The sequence below is a fragment of the Trichechus manatus genome, unplaced genomic scaffold (genome assembly GCF_000243295.1).
Source record: "Trichechus manatus latirostris isolate Lorelei unplaced genomic scaffold, TriManLat1.0 scaffold00106, whole genome shotgun sequence".
In the NCBI taxonomy this organism is placed as follows: domain Eukaryota; kingdom Metazoa; phylum Chordata; class Mammalia; order Sirenia; family Trichechidae; genus Trichechus; species Trichechus manatus.
The window spans coordinates 5846546-5871831 of NW_004444042.1; the positions used below are offsets into that span (position 1 = coordinate 5846546).

The 25286-nt window shown below is 37.2% G+C and overlaps 1 protein-coding gene across 2 annotated transcripts in view; it reads right to left on the reverse strand.

Annotated features, from left to right (window-relative positions):
• The window catches only part of ADK (adenosine kinase), a 555845-nt gene that overhangs the window by 39752 nt on the left and 490807 nt on the right, over positions 1 to 25286 (reverse strand). For both annotated transcript variants that reach the window (XM_004383208.2, XM_004383209.3), the window contains exon 10: positions 1895 to 1981. In XM_004383208.2, coding sequence (XP_004383265.1) covers positions 1895 to 1981 — 87 coding nt within the window. The remainder of the gene's footprint in view (positions 1 to 1894; positions 1982 to 25286) is intronic.

Sequence of the window (25286 nt, forward strand, 5' to 3'; positions counted from 1 at the left end):
AGGGGTTTCTCCAGTCTCTGTCAGGCCAGTAAGTCTGGTCTTTTTTTGTGAGTTAGAATTTTGTTCTACATTTTTCTCCAGCTCTGTCCAGGACCCTCTGTTGTGATCCTGGTCAGAGCGGTCAGTGGTAGTAGCTGGGCACTACCTAGCTGTACTGGACTCAGTCTGGTGGAGGCCATGGTAGTTGTGGTCCCTTAGTTCTTTGGACTAATATTTTCCTTGTATCTTGTTTTCTTCATTCTCCCTTGCTGCTGAAGGGGTGAGACCACTGGAGTATCTTAGAGGGCTGCTCACAGGAAAAGCCCAAGTGTTTTGATGAGGTAACTCATTTATCATCCTAAGCACAGTATAAATGGTAGCTGTTTTTACCTAAGAATGGTCTCTCTTTCCCTCAAAAAGTCTCTAAGTTCTTACCTGGTACTGGTAGCACTACAGTTAGTAGTTAGGTATCTGTCAGGGAATATCTTGTTGCAGGTTAGTGGTAGTGACTAATTGGGTCACCATCATAACTTTGATGACCTCATTATGCATCCTTATGAATGTCAAAAAAATAGAATACTTATTGTTTTAACTATTTTAAATAATGCATATACAGGATACAAGTTACAAGTTTAAAAGTTGCTATAGATTCTGGGCTAAGAGATCTGGTGTAATCAATTTTTAACCAGGAAATCACTAGTGTTTCCTTAATGAATTGCAGCATTTGGCCTAATTCTGAATAAGATATTTTTAGCCTACATGGATTTATAGCTCTAAAACAGTATGGAATAGGAAAATTAACTGCAAAGTACTCTATTATCAATGATGAAGCCTTTCAGAGGAAAGAAATGAAAAATGCAAGCATGACAGTAAAATTGAATGCTATCTGTGGCTCTTTCCAGAGAAGAGGGCATGGAGCATGCTACCAACTTAATGGGTGATAGTTCATTTAAGACTGGGCATGAATAGTTTCAAAGAAGGAAAAAAATGAAAAAATGTGTTGGTGGCAAAGACTATTAAAATAAAAGAATAGTTTATTAATGATATTGTTATATTAAAGCCATCACATGAACTTAAATAAGTTTCAGCGATTCAAATTATCCTTCAGGGAAAGGGGGACAATGATCATCTCCATTTACCTTTTTTTTACCTTGTCATGTTTGATATTATGAGAAAGAAACAGAGATCAGGAGGGACCCCTCTGGGCTACCATTGAGGAATCTAGAGCTTTCTAGGGACTATAACCTAGTATAACTACAATTAACTACAAGGAGTTTAGACTCATCAAATGAACCTCTGAACCAGATTTTAGTTGAGTCTAAGTCATCAAGCCAGGAATCTTCCAAATGTCTTGATCTTATTTTTGAATACTCATTCCAAAAACGATTTAGTCCATATGAATGTTGCCAGCTCTTACTGAGTCTGAATCAGGCAAAAATTTAATGCTTTATAGTACAATTAACACCCAACTATCGTGTTAGAAACAGCTGTTCTAACCAAAGGATATAATCGAAAGACATTACCCTTATTTATTACCATATTGTATAATATTCACCACAGCTTGTTTTAAAAAACAATGTGTTAACATTTAAGCCTGAAGGGCTATGAATATAGTATATACTGTACTTGATGCAGCTTGTTTATGCAATATTCTGACAGATACAATTAATCTTGTGAAAATGACTGGAGTACAGCATACGAACAAATTATCTTTACAGCCAAAACACACATTTTTCCTGCAGTAAAATCATCTCATAATACAATGATAGTAGCATATGGAAAGAACACTAGGAGTTAATTATTAAAAGAAGAAATTTAAAGTTATTAAATTCATGAATCTTGGCTATGCGGTAGAGCCAAGGGTTAAAGGAAACGTTTAACTTAAAAGTTAAGTATTAAATAAATGATTCTGTACCTCCAACAAATGCATCTCCAGCTCCATTGGTGTCAACAATTTCTCTCTGGTCTTGAACCAAGACAGCAAAAGAGGTGATGTCACTTTCTGCAATTAAAGACAAAGAAAGGCAAACTGACTTTCTTTGTAACAATACGCAAGTTCACTACCCAGTTAAATTTGAAGATCCTTCATCAAAGAGAGAGACAGGGCATGAGCTCTGTATTCTGCACATGAGCACTTGGGTACAAACACACAAAGTTATCTGCATGCAATGCCTTTTGGTAATTTTCAGCATAGAGAGTCTGTATGTGTTTTGTTAGATTTATTCCTAGGTATTTTACTTTTTTTTCCTTCTTTTCTTCCCTTTCCACCCCGCATTCCCTGTGTCCATTTGACTAGTTCCTGTCCCTTCCTGCCTTCTCATCCTGCCTCTGGACAGAGCCGCCCATTTGGTCTCATGTATCTGATTATACTCAGAAGCACACTCCTCATGTGGATTATTTTTTGTTTTATAGTCCTGTCTAATCTTTGTTTGAAGAGTGGGTTTTGGGAATGGTTTCAGTTCTGGTTAACAGTGCATCCGGGGTGAGGGGTATTTCACATTTTTTTGGAGTAATTTTAAATGGTAGCAATACTGTTTTGGATAGTATAAATTCTTGAATAGAAACTATGAGATAAAGAAAGTGCTGGTATGGATTAGATCATGGGTCCCTAATAAAGCTTCAAGCCTGACTGCGTTCCTGGCAGTAAAATCTTGGATACAGTTGAAGTGCAGTAAATTAAAAAATATATATTAATGAGTCCTGGGTGTTTCTCTACAGAAAATCACAATGACACAATAAACATATAACAACTATTCTGTTACAATACTTCATGCCAGTGTCAAAGATTACTGATTATAGTTGGCTTATTACAAATAACCTAATCTGGTTACTTTTGCAGAGTCACTACTTTTCTTTAAACTACCTGTCAACTAGCAAAAAGGAAATCTACTACTGAAAGCATAGGCAGAACAAAAGGGACGGTGCAATGGGCTTCTGTCCTAGGGCAGTTGGGACCAGAGCTTGGTTATTTTGACTACAGAGTAACCTAATACAGTACTTTAAACTTGGCATATGACAGTGGAGTGGAGTTATTTGTGATGAAATCTGGCCTAGAGGACATCTGTGAACAACTGGATACTGCTTGTTATTGGGGGCTAGAACGTCTGAAATCACAAATTTGAGTTCCTTATGGGGACAGAGGAAACGCTGGTGGCATTGTGTAGAGCCACGGCTGCTAACCAAAAAGTCGGCAGTTCGAATCCACCAGGTGCTCCTTGGAAACTCTAGGGGGCAGTTCTACTCTGTCCTATAGAGTTGTTATGAGTTGGAATCGACTCCACGGCAATGGGTTTGGTTTTTTGAAGGGGACAGACGTGGTCAGACTTGTAACTTCAATCTCACCTAAGATCAAGAAGGAAAAGGAGCGCTTAAGAACATTAAGAAATATCTTAATAAAGAACCTTAAGAATCTTCAAAAAGCATATTCTCTATGCCTTCTTCCACCTGCTACCAATGGATACATTCAATGAGAGACACAGACATGTTAATGAAGAAACCATCCTACTGGAAAGATTGGTATTCAAGAAGAGGACTCACAGATACGTCTGACCACATGTTTATAGATGCTAAGAAAATTCTGTATCAGAAATATCAATTTAAACTCTTTCTGTAACTAACTGTCCATACTTTGTAACACTAGGGCCTACACGGCAGTTAACAAGATTTTGATTAATTAGAAGTTAGGGCATAAATAACTAGATTTAAAATTCCTAGGGATTATGCAGTACACAGGAGTTCCTGGGTGGTGCAAATGGTTAAGTGCTCAGCTACAAGACAAAAGGTTGGTGGTTTGAACCCACCCAGAGGAGCCTAGGAAGACAAGCCTGGCGATCTTCTGAAAGGTCACAGCCTTGGAAACCTTATGGGGCAGTTCTACTCTCCATGAGTTGGAATCAATGCAAGGGCAACTAATAACAACAACATGTAGTACATGCTGCTACACAGGCCAAAGGAAAACAAACAAACAAAGATGTAAGCAAACTTTATTAGAAATAATTGGGAAAGGGCTATAGTTTGATCTAGGAAAAAGTCTGTACCATAAATATTTACAAAGATATCTGGTTTTATTACTTTCAAGTACAAGTCATACTGTAAAGAGGATTAACAACTATAAACTAAGAACAAACAGGACTAAATAAGTAAAATGAGCTCCGTTAATGACACCATTACCATTTATAAGAGGGTTACATTATATAATGATTTAATATATCTATAAAACATTTTAGGAAATATAAGAATTAATTACTTGATTTAAAGATTTGAAAATACATCATAAATGGTGTGATGGTTAAGATAGTGTGCCAACTTGGCTGGGCCATGATTCTCTGTGTTTTCATGTAATCACTCCCATGATTGAATATACTGTGAGTAGCCAATCAGATGAAAAGGAGTCTCCTTGGGGGTGTGGCCCGCATCTGTATATAAGCAGACGTTCTGGCTTTTTGCTCTCTCTGGATCCTGCAGCTGCTTCCTGTCATCTCATCTCCCATTCTTGGGACTTGAGCCGTCAGCTTATCTGACGAACCTGGGATTTGTTGACCTGCACAGCCTGTAAGTGGGAGCCCTGCTCTCCGACCTTCCGTTCTTGGGCTTGTCAGCTTCTGCAGCTGTGTGACTTGGGAGAGGCCTCTACCCTGATTCACGGACTTGGGATATTCTAGCCTCTACAATCACGTGAGCTGTTTCCTTGATATAATTTCTCTCTCTCTATATATTTATACACTTTACTGGTTTTGCTTTTCTAGAGAACCCAGCCTAAGACAAATGGTAAGCCACATTAGATATAATTGAGTTCCTTGTTTGAAAAAGTTAATGATTTTTGATTGGATAAATCTTTATTGATGAATAAAACCTAATTTACAGTTGAAGGGATTATTTTGAACTTTATTCTTAAGAATCATGACTTCTTGGTCTAAATTACTAAAAATTTGAAATGAATGCTGTTTTACTATACTTTTTTTCTGGATATATGTGCAAATCATTAAGATGCCTTATCCTTTGGTGTCATATGAAGTTCGATTTCCTGAAACATAAAGTGGAATTATTTTCCACCTTTTGCACTCTGTTAGTCCAGATAAGTAAACAAGAATATCAGGTATGTAAAAGAGTCATCATAAATTCAGTACAGGTACAGCTCAATGTCTATTATCTTCTATATCAAGAATACTATATTATGAGAACGCCTTTCAAAATAATAACCCTGAAAAATCTCCAGATCCTGAAATGTGTTCTAAATTATGGAAGAAGGATTGAGTACTATTTAATACTATTTAAGTTCAATTATATTTTTGTACTATCTGACATTTTGAAATGTAATGATGTAAGCTGGTTTATGGAAACCCTGGTGGCGTAGTGGTTAAGCGTTCAGCTGCTAACCAAAAGATCAGCAGTTTGAATCCACCAGGCGCTCCTTGGAAACCCTATGGGGCAGTTCTACTCTTTCCTATAGGGTTACTATGAGTCGGCATCGACTCGACCGCAATGGGTTTGGTTTTGGTTTTTAGTTGGTTTGCATACTGTTGGAAGGGGCATGGGAAGAAGGGCGGCACTGGTTTCAAAGAGTGGAGCCACTGTCTCCTGGGTTTCAAAGGGTGGGGCCATGGCCTCTTCAGTTTCAAAGACACATATCTTCACCAACTCAGTTCCGGAGTGTGGAGCTGCTGTTTACGAGTGTCAGGGGAATCGGGCCACTGCCCAAAGCTGAGGGGTAGGGCTGCCATGCCCAAGAAGCAGGAGAACAGGGCCTGCCAGAGCCAAGGAGGTGGGGTTGCCACTCAAATGGGCTAGGAGAATGGGGCTGTCCAAAGCTGAGGGCGCAGAGTTGCCATCCCAGTGGGCCTGTAAGGCAGAACTGAAGCCCAGGGCTGAGGTGCCTCCACCCAGAATACAAAGAGCATGGTCAACCCCCAGAGTCTGGATGGCAGGGCCCTTGTCCAGATGGTCCCAAGAACAGAGGATTATTTTCAAGCCTTGAGAGCTATTATGTAAATTGTTCTGCTTGGTAACCATTATCTCTTCTTTCGGGACTCATTTGGTGAGAATTATCCCTTCTTTTCCACCAATTTCTCCTATTTGTAATGGAAATGTCTACCTTGCACCTGTTGTACCACTGTACTTTGGAAACACAACTTGTAGTCTAGGTTTCACAAGTTTATAGATGAAGAGATGGGGGAAGATAGATGCTAAGCCACATGGAGATCTCCAAGGAACCAGGAAACTCATGCTGAAGAGACAAGGACCTTCTCTCAGAGCCAACACAGAGAGAAAGTCTTCCCCTAGAACCGGTGCCCTGAATTTGGACTTACAGCCTCCTAAACTGAGAAAATAAATTTGTTTGTTAAAGCCATCCACTTGCAGTATTTCTGTTATAGAAGCACTAAATAATTAAGGCAGGTGGCATCTAACGATGTAAAGGGAGACTTTGAGAGCCAGACAGAAATTTGGATTTGATGCATCAAAACTGCAAATGCAACTTTTTGAGTAAAAAAGTGACATGGAAAGATTATTTGACAGTGATATTTATACAAGAAGAATTAGAAAGAGGTCAACAATTTTGGTAAGCAACACATTAGCTCTGAAGCTGTTGGGGGAACCCAGGTATTAGGTGGTAAGATTTGGACTGGAGTGGGAAAAAAAAACCTTTGTTTGAAATATTAGCTACATTTTTTCAAATGCTTACTGTGTGCCAAGTACTGCACCAAGTGCTTTATATACTTTATCTCATGTAATTTTCCCTGCAATCCCATGAGTTATGTATTATTGACCTCATTTTAAAAATGAAGCTGGTGAAGCTCAGAGAGGTTGTCAGCTGTCCAGGATCCCATGGCAGAGCATGACTTCATGACAAATGGGGTAAAAAGAATGAGAGAGAGAGGAGAAGTAGAACAGGACTCCAAAGTTGCCATTATGAGCAATGTTGCTACCATTTTCTAAAGAAAGGTGATGAGGGAACAAACCAGATTCTGATTAACTTGTATACGTAGTTAATTGACATTTGAATTCCCTTTCCAAGCCCTGTGACCAACTGCCATCTGACTCATGGTGACCCCATTTGTATAAGAATAGAACTATGCTCCATAGGATTTTCAATGGCTGATTTTTCACAAGTAGATTGCCAGGCTTTTCTTCCAAGGTACTTCTAAGTGGATTCGAACTTCCAACCTTCCTGTTAGAAGTTAAGCAATTTAACCATTTGCATCACCTAGGGATTTCCAAGCACTGTATTGACAACTAAATGTAACTAAATTAAGTAAATAAAGACTCCCTAGAGGCAGTACAGCAAAGATGTCACTTTGAGGACTAAGGTGCGCCTGACCCAACCCATGGTGTTTTCAATTGCCTCATATGCATGCGAAAGCTGGACAATGAATAAGGAAAACCAAAGAAGAATTGACACCTCTGAATTATGATGTTGGTGAAGAGTATTGAATATACCATGGACTGGTAGAAAAACAAAAAAATCTGTCTTGGAAGAAGTACAGCCAGAAAGCTCCTTAGAAGCAAGCATGGCAATACTTTCATCTCATGTACTTTGGACATGTTATCAGGAGGGACCCATCCCTGGAGAAGGACATCATGCTTGGTAAATTAGAGGGTCAGCGAAAAAGAGGAAGACCGTCAATGAGATGGATTGACACAGTGGCTGCAACAATGGGCTCAAATATAGCAACGATTGTGAGGATGGTGAAGGACCAGGCAGTATTTCATTCTGTTGTACATAGGGTCGCTATGAGTCAGAACTGACTCGGCACCTAACAACAACAACAACAACAACAGATGAAGCATATTACTTTCATCTTACGATAAAGCTGTTCATTTAAACCTGTTCTCTTTCTCTGTTTACCTCCATGCATTTGTTCCATTCTCATCTCTATAAGAACTGGTTTCCTCTGCTGGCTTAGTGCATACATAGGCCACTGGCCATCTATGGATTGTCTAACCTTGGCGAGCTTCGTAATCCTGATCCAACCAGCTGTGCACAGAGAGTGGGCTAGGGCTCATGGCACAAAACTTGGCTGCCTAGGTAAGAGGGGCTATAGAAAAGGTAAATTGTCAGATGATCCCTCGCACCTAGAACTATGCCTGGCACACTGTAGGCACTCAGTAAATATTTGTTGAATGAAGAATGATTTTTCTTGAACACAAATTTGATTATGTTATCGCCCTGTTAAAAAACCCTTTGATGGTTCTCTATTGAATGAAGTCTAAACTCTAGGATATGAATCTAGCTTACAGTTAAAACCTCTGCCATCTCCAGACCTATGACTGCTCTTTGGTCGTACTCATAATTTCCCAAATGCGCCATGCTCTTTTACTCCTACGTGCATATTGAGTTTACTGCTCAATTGTTTTTCGCTCTTAGTTCCACATACCAGATTTATGGCATGTCCTCTTAGATGTAGTTGCTGATCTCCAAGCGAAACTGATTACTTCCTCTTTTATGCATCACTTACAACCTTCACATACCTCCATGAAAGTATCTATCATATTTATAGTTACTTATGTATAAGTGTCTTCCCTACTAAACTATGAGCTCCTTATGGGTAGGAACCATAACTTAATCTCATTCCCAGCTCTTAGTACTGTGCCTAGTACATAGCAGGTGTTCAATGAACATTTATTACTAAATGAATGATTATTCCTATTAGATTTTAAGTTCCTTGAGATGGATTCCCGTTTGTTTCATCTTTGATATATCCACCAAATCTAGTATAGTATGAACTCACTATATATTTGCTGACTGATCTTGAATAAGTGGTACATAACTATCATATGCTTCTCTAGCTTAGTTTAGTAAAACAAGTTAAAGGTCCTGTTTGCCAAAGACCCTACTTTTTGGAGTTATCAGGATTTAATCTAGCATCGTAAATGCTAGCATTCTAAATGCGAGTAAGGAATTTATACAATGGCTTGAATATCTGAGAGTAGTGTGCTATTTTAATAGTGAATAAACTCAACCCTGAAGAACGTGTTTCAAAAACTTTTCTAGATATAAGTGTGCTGAACATGTACATCTTGGAGAAAAATGAAAATATTTGATAGCAGCCTTCAAGAAAGTTATGTCCCATCATTTTGTCATAGAAATGAAGAGACATTTATGACTCAACAAACCTAGATTCTGACTTTTTAAAGGCAGAAGGCTGTGATATAAGGACTTTGAATTAGCATTTGGACTGGATCAGCCCAGGGCAATCAAATGGATCCTAATGACACAGGTGGAATTCATCTCATGAAGATGTCATATATGTCCAACTAACATCTTTGTGTATTTAATTCTTCCTTTTAAACAGACCATGTGCACTTACGGCTGGGAGAATGGGAAGAAGAACATGTATTAGATACTTTGGACCAAGGCATCATGGTTATAGAAAAAATTGAAATATCAAACATCAATGGCTTTCTTCATTTTGTTAGTGGTCTGCTCTAATCACTGTAGTAGTAGGATAAAGAATGAATGGTTGTAACAGGTTAGAAAACAAAAGCTTTTCTCCCCACCCCTTTCAAGTGTTTTAAAAAGCTATCTTCTAATATGAAATGTGCCTGAACAAGGATATCCTTTAGTATACTTGCAAGCTCACTGGGAAGATGATCATAGAAATGATAAAAAGAACAAAGGACAAATGCATGATAAAAACAGTAAGACTTCCATATATCCACCTGTACAATCATCCATCCATGCCCCCAACATTACTGAATACTTACTAGGTAACAGGCATGAACCATGTGCTTTAAATAATGTAGAATATGAAGATTATTACTTAGATTGTTTTTAACTCTAACAGTTCTTTCAAATGATCCAAGGCTGATAGTCAAGAAGCCAATAGGGCTCTAATGGCAGCAAAGGAGCTTCAACAATGAGGCCTTCAAGTTTCTGAGTGACAGCTTCCTTACTATGTCTTTTCATCCCTCTGTCCCTAAAAATGCATGTAAGTACACATGCACAAACACACTTTCAATGCTTTCTTTATGGACATTTTTGGTATTTGAAATGCACCTTTTCTTAAAACCATGTATTTCCTTCTGAGAGTAACAGTCAAGATTTTCAAACTGGATATGCACAAAGTTGTTCCCTGTTCTTAAAGAGGAAGCAACTGATGCCCTCTTCTAATGGTAGACTTTCTATCAGTAAGACTCCTGCATGAATTGTTGATGGTGGTGATGCAAATGTTTACAAAATTTACAAAGCAAAAGAAAAGCTGCATTAGACATGAGGGGACCAACATGGCTCCTTTTTGTTTATGGAGTAGAAGAAATCTTAGAATAAGAAAGCATTGCTGAAATGTCTCTGATATTTAGCTATTTAGTGTAATCTCGTTTGTAGGGATGATGATGCCTCAAGGTAATATCCCAGGTTTATACTGAAGGAAAATTTTTTTAAAAAAATTCTATACTTTACAATTAAAGTTCTCCAAAGTATGGAATCAATTTAGTGGGTGCCCTGACAATCAAGCACTGATAAAAGTTATGAGTACTATTTATATCCAGTAAACTAAATTGGATTCACAAATCACTTGTCTACTTGGAATATAGTGAGACAAACACCAGGAAACAAGCATTTATCCAATTTAAGCAGAACACTTTTCTTTATTGAGTCATTTGTCAATCTCTCTTGTACTTAAATGTAGATTAAAATGGGTAAGCATATGGTTAATTACTTCTAAAAAAAAAACCAAAAAAACTCTCCAATACAATATTTTACATTGCTTTTAAAGCCTGGATGTACTCCTTATTATTCTTCGTAAATGCAAGTTGTAGTATCAGGTTTAAAAAAAGTTGTAGAAAAAGTTTAAAGATATACCTCATATTCTTTCTTCTGTTAAAGAATCTAGGCAAAGATGCAGTTCTGAAAATGACTAAACTGAGATGGAATTTGTATTCTAAAAAAAATTCAGTTCCCTGATGACAGATATGGTGGGAGCAGTTGAGAAACTCTGGGTTCAGCTCACACGTCCTGTGAGTCAATTGTGCACTTCCTTCTCAACTCAACATTCAATGCCCTCAGTTTGTTAGTTTGAAATGTAAGTCATGGTGGGAGCAGGATTTATACCATGGAAATTGGCAAGCACAACAAACTTGTCAAACAGTTGGTTGTTTATTATTTACCAGAACACCACTGATTGGGTTCCATCTTTGCTACTATACTATCTTTAAATTGCTATTTGTTTTTTATTTTTCCTAAGCAGAGGTTAAAAATACAATTATGTTGGTCCTGCTCAATATTTTTGTCCCATAAATGAACAGTAACCAGATTCTGCTGAAAAGTAAATCACCATCCCTCTTTTATTCCTCTTTCAATTCTCCTAAATGAAATATACTTGATTCAAAAATTTTGGAAACTAAAAAACCTCTATGAGTGAGAAGAGAGCCAATAGAGTATCCTGTACTAGCATAAACAATGTGTCTCTGAGTTTGTCCCCTCCACCCTTTTTAAAAATTGTGGTAAATATATATGTAACAAAACATTTGTCATTTCAACATTTTTGACATGAAAAATCCAGTGACATTAACTATGTTCATCATGTTGTTGAACCATCACCACTCTCCATTTGCTAATTTATCTATTACCCTTAACAGAAGCCTAGTGTCAACTAAGCAATGAGTCTGTCTCTTCCCCTCTCTTCCACTGGCCCCTGTCTGGATATTAAGCCTTCATCAGATATATGGTTCCCCAAATTTTTCTCCCAAACTGCAGGTTGTCTTTTTACTTTGTTGTTAAAGTCCTTTGGTGAACAGAGTTTTTTATTTTGTTGAAGTCCAGTTTATCTATTTTGTCTTTTGTTGCTTGCGCTTTTGGTGTCATATCTAAGAACCCACTGTTAAAAACTAGGTCTTGAAGCATTATCCCTATGTTCTCTTTTAAGAGTTTTATGGTTTTACATTTAAGTCCTTGATCCATTTTGAGTTAGTTTTCATATATGGTATGAGGTATGGGTGCAGGTTCATTCTTTTGCTAGTGGAAATTCAGGTGTCCCAGGACCATTTACTAAAGAGACTATTCTTCCCCCCTTAGTACCCTGTTGGAAATAAACTGACTATAGATGCATGGGTTTATCTCCGGACTATTCCATTGGTCTATGTGTCTATCATTACCAGACTGTTTTGATTACTGTAGCTTTATAATATTTTTCAAGATTGGGAAGTATAAGTCCTCCTATTTTTATCTTCTTTTTCAAGATTGCTTTGGCTATTTTGGGTCCCTTGGAGTTCCATATACAAATCTGAGGATTGACTTTTCCATTTTTGCAAAGAAGACAGTTGGAATTTTTATGAGGATTGTTTCTTTTTCTTATTATTATTTTTAATTTTTAAAATAATTATTTTATTTTTATTGTTGTTGAGAATATACACAGCAGAACATAACATCAATTCAACAATTTCCACATGTACAATTCAGTGGCATTGATTACATTCTTTGAATTGTGCAACCATTCTCACTTTCCTTTTCCCAGCTGTTTCTTTCCCATTAACATAAACTCACTGTTCCCTAAGTTTCGTATCTAATCTTTTGAATTGCTGTTGTCAATTTGATCCCATAAAGATAGATCTTAAAAGAGCACAATGTTCAAGGCAAACATTCTTTACTAGTTAAGCTAAACTACTGTTTGATTTTAAGAAGGATTCAGGGGATATTTTTGGTTTAAGGTTTAAAGATTATCTCAGGGCAATAGTTTTAGGGGTTCATCCAGCCTCTGAGACTCCAGAAACTCTACAGTCCATGAGCATTTGGAATGCTGTTCTGCACTTTCCCCCTTTTGATCAGGATTCTTCTATAGAATCTTTGATCAACATAATGTTCAATAATAGTAATCATCTAGTTCTCCTGGTGTCATGGCAAAGGAGGCAGTTGTTCATGGAGGCAATTAGCAACACATTCCATTTTCTTCTCCTATTCCTGACTCTCCTTCTTCCTCTGTTGCTCCAGGCAAATAGAGACCAATTGTGCTTTGGATGGCTGCTTGCAAGACTATGTAATGAACTAGGAGGTAGAACAGCAGCATTAAACATGATATTAGGCCAATTAATTGTGATGTTCCTCTTATTTTTATAGACTATATATTGTAATGTGGTGAAGTAAATCTGCATCATAGCCATCAGAGACCAGGTCTGTTGCATCGAGTCCAACTTGACGGGGGATTCCCTTGTTTCTATTTCAATAGCTCTAACCAACTTTTGGAAGAAACAACTGGGGATTTACTTCTGAAAATCAGCCAATGAAATGGATCACAACTATCTGAGCAAACAAACCTGGCCTTTTTTTGCCCAGAGAGCCAGTTGTGAAACATTCACCAACACACCATTGATCCTGTACTTGAAACACCTTCATCAACAGTGATAAAAGCAGAAAGGTATACACAATCAAAGCACAAAAAATGCAGGTTGCAGATTGGAATCAATTTGGGAAGGAAAATGTAGGGAAGCCTAGCTATTTATCAGTTCAAATCTAGCTACACAATAGAACCCCGTAAGCTTTTCCCTTTGGTTTAAAAACTAGCTGAAAGAGACAATTTTCTAAACAAGACAGTAGGAGGTTGTTTCTGGAATTTTTCATGACTTCTTCATCTGGCTGAAATGTCTCCCAAACAATGTTAAAGGAAAAGGAAATGTTACCCCAATAATGTATGGGAAAATAAACATACTTTCTACAATTCAGGTTTGTCAATGACTATCAGGAGGTTAAGAAAGTGACAAAACCCTATAAAAGAAAATAAAGACCCTGGATCAAAACAGGCTGGTAATTGTTATCAAATATTGTGAAATTGCTGATTATTGCCAGTGCTTTCATTTCTTTCCACAAAGTATCTGTTCTAAATGTCTACTATCCTTCTCAAGCCACCAACTGATTACCCTCACTCTCAGAGAAAACAGAAGCTACTAGTTGGAGCCCTGGTGGCACAGTGGTTAAGACCTCGGCTGCTAACTGAAAGGTCAGCAGTTTGAATCCACCAGCCGCTCCTTGGAAACCCTATACGGCAGTTCTACTCTGTCCTACAGGGTTGCTATGAGTCGGAATCGACTTGACGGCAATGGGTTTTAGGTGTTAAGTTGCTACACTTTGCTAGTCTTGTTGAACAATTAATAGTTTCTCTATCAAACAATACAAGAATCAGTATCTTTGTTTCTGAGAATGGAAGAAGACAGGAAATAATTCAGTTTAGGAATACCACACCATATTGCATCAAGGATATAATTGATATTTTATTTTATGTAAATGGCATCTGTTAGACTTGTCCTGTTCACAGAATACAATGCTACTTATACTTCTTCAGATGACTCAGAAACCATATACAAACTGGCCAGGCTATAGCAGCCAGTGTGGCACTGGTGATGTCATTAACTGTGTGTGTATTTTAAGTCTCAACACTGGTTACATCTGGACAGAAGAAATTTGTGCCGTGGCAGTTAATTCTTTGAAGAGACTAAGTACTAATAAAAAAAAAAAAAAAAAAAAAGCCTCTATTTTTAATGTACTGACAAGTTGTACTCTTTATCAGAGTCCCAAAGAAATAAAAGAAGCAAAAACAGCTTCATAGCTCACATATCAATTTGTTCATCTATTTTAATACCTCATTTTAGACAATATAAGTAGATGTTCTATGTAAGCTATAAAGCACAACATTAAGTATCAGCAATTACTTTTTATTTTACCATAGTGGCTGCTGATAAGGAAGGGAAAAAAAAACAAAACAAAATCTTGTTCTGGCTAGCTCAGTCTGAAAGCCTAGCTAGAATTTGAGTGTCTAAGGGTAAGGCTCACATTTTCTGATAATGATGGCATACTCCAAATGCTCTGACAGTGGAGGGAGCATACACTGGATCATATAGGTGCCTTCTATTCCTCACAACCATGTATCTTAGTTTTAAAGGCATGGAGGCAGAAACATCTTTTAGGCCTTCAGGGAAAACCATAGGCACAAGCTTTCACATTCTTTAAAGCATAAACGTAGCTGGAAAATCCGAAAATGTGAGCATTTTATCTAGCATATTCTAAGACTAGGAAGTCATACTGGACATCAGATAACTCCTTTTTCTTGAGTATAAATTTATAAAGTTAGTGGGAAAAACTGGGGATAATTACTGAAACCCAGCAGAAAGCCCATCATACTAGGTATTTAATAAATATTTGTTGATTGACTGACAGTGGAATTTAAAAGACTTCTAAACTAGTAATCAAGTATATTTTTTAATAATCAAATTTTTAATATCCTATTTTAACATAATAGAGAAAACTTCTATCTTCTTAAGATATTTTCTTACTGGTTGCTATGGGGATTAAAATTAACATCCTAAACCTCAAACAAGCTAGTTTCAATGGACACCAACTTAATTTCAATAGCACACAAAAACTCTGCTCCTATATAGCTCCGTACCCTTTATGTTGTTGTCACGAATTACATCTTTATATATTGTGTACTCATTAACATAGATTTACAATTATAGTTTTACGCATTTGTCTACTAATTCATGTGAGAAATAAAAAGAACAGTTTCAATAAAAAAATACAACAACACTGGCTTATATGTTTTATGTTTACCTTTACCAAAGTTCTTTATTTCTTCTCATGGCTTTAGGTAACTGTTCTTTGATTTCACTGAAGGATTCCCTTTAGCAATTCTTGTAGGGCAAGTCTACTAGCAATGAACTCCTTTTAGCTTTTGTTTATCTGGGATTATCTTAATTTTGCCTTCATTTAAAAAAAAAAAGTTTTTCTGGATATGCTTTTGTTGTTAGTTGCCATCAAGTAGGCTTGGATTCTTGGAGATCTTATGTATAAAAAAATAAAACGTTGCTTGGTCTTATGCTGGCTTCATGATTGTTGGTATGTTTTTCATTGTTGCAGTTATTGTGTCAATCCATCTCATGGAAGGTTTCCCTCATTTTCACTGGACCTCTTCTTTACCAAACATGATGTTCTTTTCTAATGATTGGTCTTTCCTGATGACATGTCTAAAGCAAATGAGCTGAAGTTTCACCATCCTCACTTCTAAGGGCCATTCTGATCGTATTTCTTCTAAGACTGATTTGTTCATTCTTTTGGTACCCCATGGTATATTCAATATTCTTTGCCAACATCACAGTTTGAATGCATCAACTCTTGTCTTCCTCTTTCATTATTCAACTTTCTCAGGCATATGAGGTGATTTGCTAAAGTGAAAGGAAGAAATGATGAAGTAAAAGAGCTGAACAGAAGATTTCAAAGGGCAGCTCGAGAAGACAAAGTAAGGTATTACAATGAAAAGTGCAAAGACCTGGAGGTAGAAAACCAAAAGGGAAGAACATGCTCGGCATTTCTCAAGCTGAAAGAAGTGAAGAGAAAATTCAAGCTTCAAGTTGCAATACTGAAGGATTCTATGGGGATATTAAATATTAAAGATATTAAATGATGCAGGAAGCATCAAAAGAAGATGGAAGGAATACACAAGAGTCACTGAACCAAAAAGAACTGGTCGACGTTCAACCACTTCAGGAGACAGCATATGATCAAGAACTGATGGTACTAAAAGAACAGGTGCAAGCTGCACTGAAGGCATTGGTGAAAAACAAGGCTCCAGAAACTGACAGAATACCAACTGAGATGTTTCAACAAACAGATGCAGCAGTGGAAGTGCCCACCCACCTATGCCAAGAAATTTGGAAAACAGTTACCTGGCCAACTGACTGGAAGAGATCTCTATTTGTACCCATTCCAAAGAAACGTTATGCAACAGAATGTGAAAATTTGTGAACAATATTACTAATATCACACACAAGTAAAATTTTGCTGAAGATCATTCAAAAGTGGCTGCAGCAATACATCGACAGGGAACTGCCAAAAATTCAAGCCAGATTCAGAAGAGGACGTGGAACAAGGGATATCACTGCTGATGTCAGATGGATCCTAGCTGAAAGCAGAGAATACCAGAGAGATGTTTACCTCTGTTTTATCAATTATGAGAAGGCATTTGACTCTATCAGAACAAATTATGTATATATGTATTTATTTATTGTGATTTAGGTGAAAGTTTATAGCTCAAGTTAGTTTCTCACATAAAAATTTATACACACATCATTACGTGACCCTAGTTGCTATCCCTATTATGTGACAGCACACTCCCCCTTTCCACTTCAGATTTCCCATGTCCATTCAACCAGCTCCTATCCCTTTCTGCCTTCTCATCTCGCCTCTAGACAGGAGCTGCCCATTTAGTCTCATGTATCTACTTGAACTGAGAAGCACACTCTTCATGAGTATCAGTTTATGTCTTAGAGTCCAGTCTAATCTTTGTCTGAAGAATTGGCTTCAGGAATGGTTTTAGTTCTGGATTAACAGACAGTCTGGGGGCCATGGCTTCTGGGGTTCCTCTAGTCTCAGTCAGGCCATTAAGTCTTGTCTTCTTATGGGAATTTGAGTTCTGCACCCAACTTTTCTCCTGCTCCATCTGGGACTCTCTGTTGTGTTCCCTGTCAGGGTGGTCATTGGGCACCATCTAGTCCTTCTGGTCTCAGGCTGATGGAGACTCTGATTTATGTGGCCTTTTTTATATCTCTTGGGCTAATATTTTCCTTGTGTCTTTGGTGTTCTTCATTTTCCTTTGCTCCAGGTAGGCTGGGACCAATTGATGCATCTTACATGGCCGCTCACTAGCTCTTAAGACCCCAGATGCCACTCACTAAAGTGAGATGCAGAACATTTTCTTAATAAACTTTTCATAACAAATTATGAATAACATTGTGAAGAATGGGAATTCCAGAACACTTAATTTTGCTCATGAGGAACCTGTACTTAGACCAAGAGGCAGTTGTTTGAACAGAACAAGGAGATACTACATGGTTTAAAGTCAAGAAAGGTGTGTGGCAGGGTTGTATCCTTTTACCATACTTATTCAATCTGTATGCTGAGCAAATAATTAGAGAAGCTAGACTATGTGAAGAAGAATGCGACATCAGGATTGGAGGAAGACTCATTAACAATCTGTGGTATGCAGATGACACAACCTGGCTTGCTGAAAGTGAAGAGGACTTGAAGCACTTACTGATGAAGATCAAAGACCACAGACTTCAGTATGGATTACACCTCAACATAAAGAAAAACAAAAATCCTCACAACTGAACCAATAAGCAACATTACAATAAATGAGAAAACCTTGAAGTCGTGAAGGATTTCTTTTTATTTGGATCCACAATCAATGCCCATGGAAGCAGGGGTCAAGAAATCAAATGATGCACTGCATTGGGCGAATCTGCTGGAAAAGACCTCTTTAAAGTGTTAAAAAGCAAAGATGTCACTTTAAGGACTAAGGTACGCCTGACCCAAGCATGGTGTTTTCAATCACTTCATATGCACGTGAAAGCTGGACAATGAATAAGGAAGACTGAAGAAGAATTGATGACTTTGAATTAGGTGCTTCTACAACATGGAGTGACACAGTCGCTGCAACAATGGGCTCAATCAGACATAATGATTGTGAGGATGACGCAGAACCGGGCAGTGTTTCATTCTGTTGTCCACAGAGTTGCTATAAGTTAGAACCGACTCAACGACACCTAACAGCAAACAACATGAGGTGACTGAAAAAACTATAGCTTGCGTCAGATGCATGTTAGTCATCTTTGCTTTTTAAAACTTTTAAGAGGCCTTTTGCAACAGATCTCCACAATGCAATATGTTGTCTGATTTCGTGATTACTGCTTCCATGGATGTCGACTGTTGATCCAAGTAGAAGGAATTTCTGACAAATTCAATTTCTTCTCCATTTATCATGATGTTGTGTATCGATCCAGTTGTGATGATTTTTGTTTTCTTCATGTTCTGGTGTAATCCATACTCTGAACTTCATCAGTAAATGCTTCAAGATACCTTCATTTTCAGCAAGCAAGGTTGGGTCATCTGCATATCGCAGGTTGTTAATGAGTCTTCCTCTCATCCTAATTCCGTGTTCTTTTTCATATAGTCCAGCTTCTCTGATTATTTGTTCAGTATACAGATTGAATAAGGTGAAAGGATACAACTCTGCCACACACCTTTTCCAATTTTGAACCATTCAGTATCCCATTGTTTCATTTGAATGACTGTCTCTTGATCCATGTACAAGTTCCACATGAACACAATTAAGTGTTCTGAAATTCCCATTCTTTGCAATGTTATTCATAATTTGTTATGATACACACAGTCAAATGCCTTCTCATAATCGATAAAACAGAGATAAACATCTTTCTGGTATTCTTTGCTTTCAGCCAAGATCCATCTGACAACAGCAATAACATCTCTTGTTCCATGTCCTCTTTTGAATTTGGCTTGAAGTTCTGGCAGGTTCCTGCTGATGTATGGCTGCAGTTGTTTTTTAAATTACCTTCAGTAGAATTTTGCTTGCATGTGATATTAATAATATTGTTCGATAACGTCCACATTCCTTTTGATCACCTTTCTTTGGAATGGACACGAATATGGATCTCTTCCAGTTGACTGACCAGGTAGCAGTCTTCCAAATTTCTTGACACAGACAAGTAAGTGCTTCCAGTATTGTATTTGTTTGTTGAAGCATCTCATTTGGTATTCCATCAATTCCTGGAGCTTTGTTTTTCACCAGTGCTTTCAATGCATCTTGAACTTCTTCCTTCAGCAAGTTTCAGTCTCTTCTGACATCCATTTTGATCTTTTCCTTCTTTCCTGTCTTTTTAATGATCTTTCACTGTCTTCATGTATTATATTCTTGATGTCTTCCCACAGTTCTTCTGGTGTTTGATCACTGGTGTTCAGTGCATCATATCTATTCTTGAGATGGTCTCTAAATTCAGGCAGGATAGATTCAAAGCCATACTTTGGCTCTTGTGGGCTTGCTTTGAGATTTTCTTCAGCTTCAACTTGAACTTGTGCATGAGCAATTGATGGTCTGTTACGCAGCTGGCCCTTGGCTTTGTCTTGACTGATGATACTGAGCTTCTTCATCATCTTTTCACAGATGTAGCTGATGTGACTATTGTGTATTCCATCTGGTGAGGTTCACCTGTATTGTTATTGATTGTATTGCTGCAAAAAAGTATTTCTGATGAGTAAGTCATTGGACTTGAAGAATTCTAACATGTGATCTCCAGCATTGTTTCTATCACCAAGGCCATATTTTCCAACTACTGATCCTACTTATTTGTTTCCAACTTTTGCCTTCCGATTACCAGTAATTATCAATATATCTTGATTGTCTAGGAAGAAAGGCCTGGTGATCTACTTCTGAAAATCAGCCAATGAAAGTCCTATGAAGGACAACAAAATATTGCCTGGTACAGTGCTGGAAGATGAGCCCTGCAGGCTGGAAGGCACTCAAAATATGACTGGGGAAGAGCTGCTTCCGTAAAGTAGAGTTGACCTTGATGACACGGGAGTAAGAACCTTCATTTGCTGATGTGGCATGATTCAAAATGAGAAGTAATAGCAGCAACCATCCATTAGTAACTGGAATGTGGAATGTACAAAGTATGAGTGAAGAAAAATTGGAAGTCTTCAAAAATGAAATGGAACAATTGAAGATCGATATCCTGGGCATTAGTAAACTGTAATGGACTGGTATTGGCCATTTTGAATCCACAAGCATATGGTTTACTATGCTGGGAATGACAAATGAAGAGGAACAGTGTTGCATTTATCATCAAAAAGAATATTTCAAGATCTATCCTGAAGTACAATGCTGTATAAAGACCAGTTAATATGACTATTACTCAGTTTTATGCACCAACCATGAATGACAAAGATGAAGAAATTAAAGATTTTTGAATTGCTGTGGTCTGAAACTGATTGAATGTGCAATCAAGGTGTACTCCTGGATATAGAACTTCTATATTCTTAAACCCATTTCTTCAGATGGCAAATTATATATATAATTACAAAGAAACTAACTCAGCAAGAAGAGTCTCCACAATTCACAAAGCATTTTAATTTATTGAAGGTCCAAGAAAATAAAATTACATTGTGGGCTGAAATCAGTGTTGAACTCAACATAAGAAAGCTTTTCTAAAATTAATTGCTGATTATACTTTGATAATTAAATAATACACAAACCTATGAACCTTTTAGGTTCACCTAATTAGCATCAGATGAGTTTAATTACAGCTGTAAATTAAATGCACAGGATTTGCCTCATCTCAAAATAATTACATGTGCATTGTAATGTGAATTATGAAACATTAATTTGTAGTTTATTGATTACACCGAAACAGACTGAGACTCATTAGGACAAAGTTATTATCATAGCAGTTTTGATAAATAGCTCCTAGTAAAAGTTGCTGAATAATGTTTGCATACAAATCTTTTAAAGGAAAGGTGTGCATGTGTCAGCATTAACAGCATACAGACATTCATTGCAAAGCTCTAGCCTAGAAAAATATGCTCCCTCAGGTAAGACACAAATAGACAGATAGACAGATAGATAGACAGAAAGATAGACAGATAGATAGATAGATAGATCTACTTTCATTCTACATGGAGTTAGAACTTTTTCAAGTTTATGGTAGAAACTAACTCACCAAGTAGAGTCTTCATTAACTACAAGTCAAACTACTACCACTAATAAACCACTAAAAAACTACCACTAATAAACCAGTTCTTAGTACCCCCTCAGGTGGGGAGAAAATCTTGGTTACTATCATATTAAGAAAGCCCCTGCCATGCCCACTATACTTACGAATCACAGAAAAGAGTACAAAACCAGTATTGTCCTCTAGTCTGTAGGTGCTTTACTGTGGCAGTTACCTGTTTTTTCTCTTTTATGCAATCTTAAAAAAAAAAATCTGAGAAAGGAAGCAAATTTGCTGTTAGAAAATGAATAAAGAATTACTAAAGGGATAAATACAGACTAATCAGACCTGTTGAGGAAAAACACATTCTAACTCCAGAAATTATTTTTAAGGAAATTACTGTGTTGTTCCACTCCCAGTTCAAATGTGGCTCACTCAATGTACAAGTTAAAATAACTTTTAAATTTTTTTGAGGGTAAACTCTAATGACAAAATATATAAAATATTACAGTAAAAACTGTGAAAGCTGGAACTTGTGTAAGGTAGAAACCTGTCAGAGAAAGAAAACTCAAATATTTTGCACTAAAATAAGCAATAGAAAAGTGGTAAGACTGTACCCTGTCAAGGGTGGAAACCTTGTAAGACCCGGGACAACAAGGCAGTCCCATGGAGTTCCGGCTCTCACAGGTTTCACTGTCTATTGTAAACAGGCCTCAAATTTTTCTTAAATATATAATGGATTTAAGTAAAAATGTGAGATTTTCATGCAGAGATTTAAACTTTCAGAGTAAACCCTTGCCTCACTTGCTTTAAATGCACCCATTATTTTTCACATTTGTTTTCCTGCTCTATTGTAAGACAACTCCCACTGACCACACCAATAACTGTGACTGAGCTCATATGGTTTTATTTTATTTTTCTTGGGTATTTTGCACTGTGTGCCAAAAGAAACTGCTGCCACAGAGCCTGACAACTGCGGCTTACTGTAAATACTAGCATTTTGCTAGTTAGGAGTAATGGCATTATCAGGCTTCAAAAGTAACAGAAGTAAAGGTTGTGCAGATACATCAGGCTTTTCCTCTGCATTTGAAGTTTCTAATTTTGATCACGATAGCTTATTTTTCTCTGTATACTTGTAGTTTTCTGCCAGGTTCTCCCTTTCAATACAGAATCTGAGGGGGAAGACTTCAGCATAACAACCTTGTTTTAATTCAGCTCAATTTTGGCCTAAAGCAAACATCTAATTACTTGTGATGAATTCTAAAGAACATAACCTATTCTCATGTTCAAAGGGTCTACGTTTGAATCTAACTAGAGGCTTCCCCTCATCTTTCACTGCCTTTCAGTCTTTCTTTTCCCTGTGTTAACACTCAAAGTGACTGAAGAATCATATACTGCCATTCTTGTGCTACACAAAACATCTATATTATGCAACTCACATTCGAAGGGATTTATATTACTAGTCTTGAGTCATGACTTCAAATTCAGGTTAAATTCAGACTTCTCTGTAATAAACGAAAAGATGCATGAGGGCACTGTAATCTAGGCAACCATAATTATACAATTATTGATGAAGTTCCTGTTGATAAACAATGCAAACATCAGGAAATACTATTTTGCAATTAAATGATGAAGAAAGCTGTTTATTGCCTTCCATTCTAGCCTCTGTTAATAAGATTGAAGTTGCAGATGTTCGTGTATGCTGCATTGATGTTAAATGATGCATGATGCTCTAGGTGGTTCCCACAACCTTGCTTTGTCTCCTATGAACTGACTCAATTGATATGATAATAGAGAAAAGAGCTGGGCTGAACTGGCACAATTTGCATAGCCTTGAAATTTGCCATTACCGGACAGCCAACTGCTCCTGAAAGTTCTCGTTCAGTTGTCACTGACAACAATGTGCGAGACAAACAATATTTTGAAATTAACCACACAGGTGGAGGCATCATTTATTGAAGCTTTTCATCCCATCAAAGAAGGTACACATCGATGCATTTCTAAAGCCAACATTTGGTAATTTTGTGATCTTCTTTGCAATTGATTACTATCAGACCAAGTACAAAAAAAGCGGGCATCATTCAAGGGTCACAAAACAGTGTGTAGCACTTGTGACTTTTGGACATAGATATTATATCTAAAGAAACATTTCTCTCCCTTTCACAGAACCTATAGTTCCATCTCATTTTTAAATAAATACCTATTATATTTTAGATTAAGAAATAATAAAATGCTTGATGTTGCTCAGTATTGCACTTTTGTCATTAAAAAAAAAAAATTATAAGAGACCCCATACAAGAATGGTAAGAACTGCTCTGATGCATGAAAATAAAATGAACACTAGAGAACCACAATCGCTGAATAATATCCCAATAACTTCTAAAAATGTACTGAACTGTAACAGGAGAACAACTAGGAAGATACCATAAATAAAAGAAATGAGAGTCTCTAAGTTTAGAATTTATGGGTGTATATGATGAATGAAAGGATAAACGATAGTAAATGTACCTTGGGGAGGGGAGGAAACAATTAGGAGAGAGGAGAGAGAAGAATTCCAAATAAGTGGGAAGAATGTAATTTAAAATCATAAGTTTTTTTTTTTTTTAATAAAACTGTTGAAATAAAAATCCTGGAAAAGCTGACATGGAAATTTAGTGTTAATGAAGGTGAAATGCAACATGGAAAACACAAATGGCCTGTCCCGTACTGCCTAGAGGTCAATATTAAAGATTTAACTCCCCAAAGAGCAAACTCCCATGTGACTAATTGGATAAGAAATGGAAAAAAGGAATTTAGAGAAACGCCAGATGACAGAAACTAATGGAACTAATGCTCTAAAAAAGGGCAACAAGTGTGATTTTTATTTTTTAAATTTTATTTCATTGCTGTTGAGAATATACACAGCAAAACACACACCACTTCAATACTATCTACATGTACCATTTAGTGACACTGATTATATTCTTGAGTTGTGCAACCATTCTCCCCCTCCTTTTCTGAGTTGTTTGTCCCCAATGAACATAAATTCACTGCCACCTAAGGTTTCTATCTAATTTTTAAAGTTGCTATTGTCAACTTGATCCTATATAGATAGTTCTTAAAAGAGCATAATGCTCCAGGCAGACATATTTTACTAGTTAAGCTAAACTACTGTTTGGTTTTAAGAAGACTTCAGGGGATGTTTTTGGTTTAAGGTTTAAAGATTGTCTCAGGGCAATAGTTTCAGGAGTTCATACAACCTTCATGGCTCCAGGAATTCTGGAGTCCACTAGAATTTTAAATCCTATTCTGCATTTTCCCCCTTTTGATCAGGATTCTTCTACAGAATCTTTTATCAAAATGTTCAGTAATAGCAGCTGGGCACCATTCAGTTCTGGTCTTATGGCAAGGAGGCAGTTGTTTATGGAGGCAATTACCAACACATTCCATATCCTCTTTCTATTCATGATGCTCCTTTTTCCTCTGTTGCTCCAGGCGAATAGAGACCAATTGTTGTGCCTTGGATGGCTGCATGCAAGCTTTTAAGACCCCAGCCACCAAACAACGAACTAGAAGGTAGAACAGAAGCACTAAACACGCTATTAGGCCAGTTAACTGGGATGTGGCATGAAACCATGACCCTAAACCTCTAAACCAAGAAACCAAATCCCATGAGGTGTTTGGTTTTACATAAGCAGCCTCAGCAGCTACTCTTTTTTTTTTGTCATTGCTATAAATATATCTATCACACAACTTTTGCCAACTCAACTTTTTACAGGCTTACAACTTATGACAGCAATTACAGTAATCAGCTGTGCAACCCTACCCCTTATTGTTGTTAGATG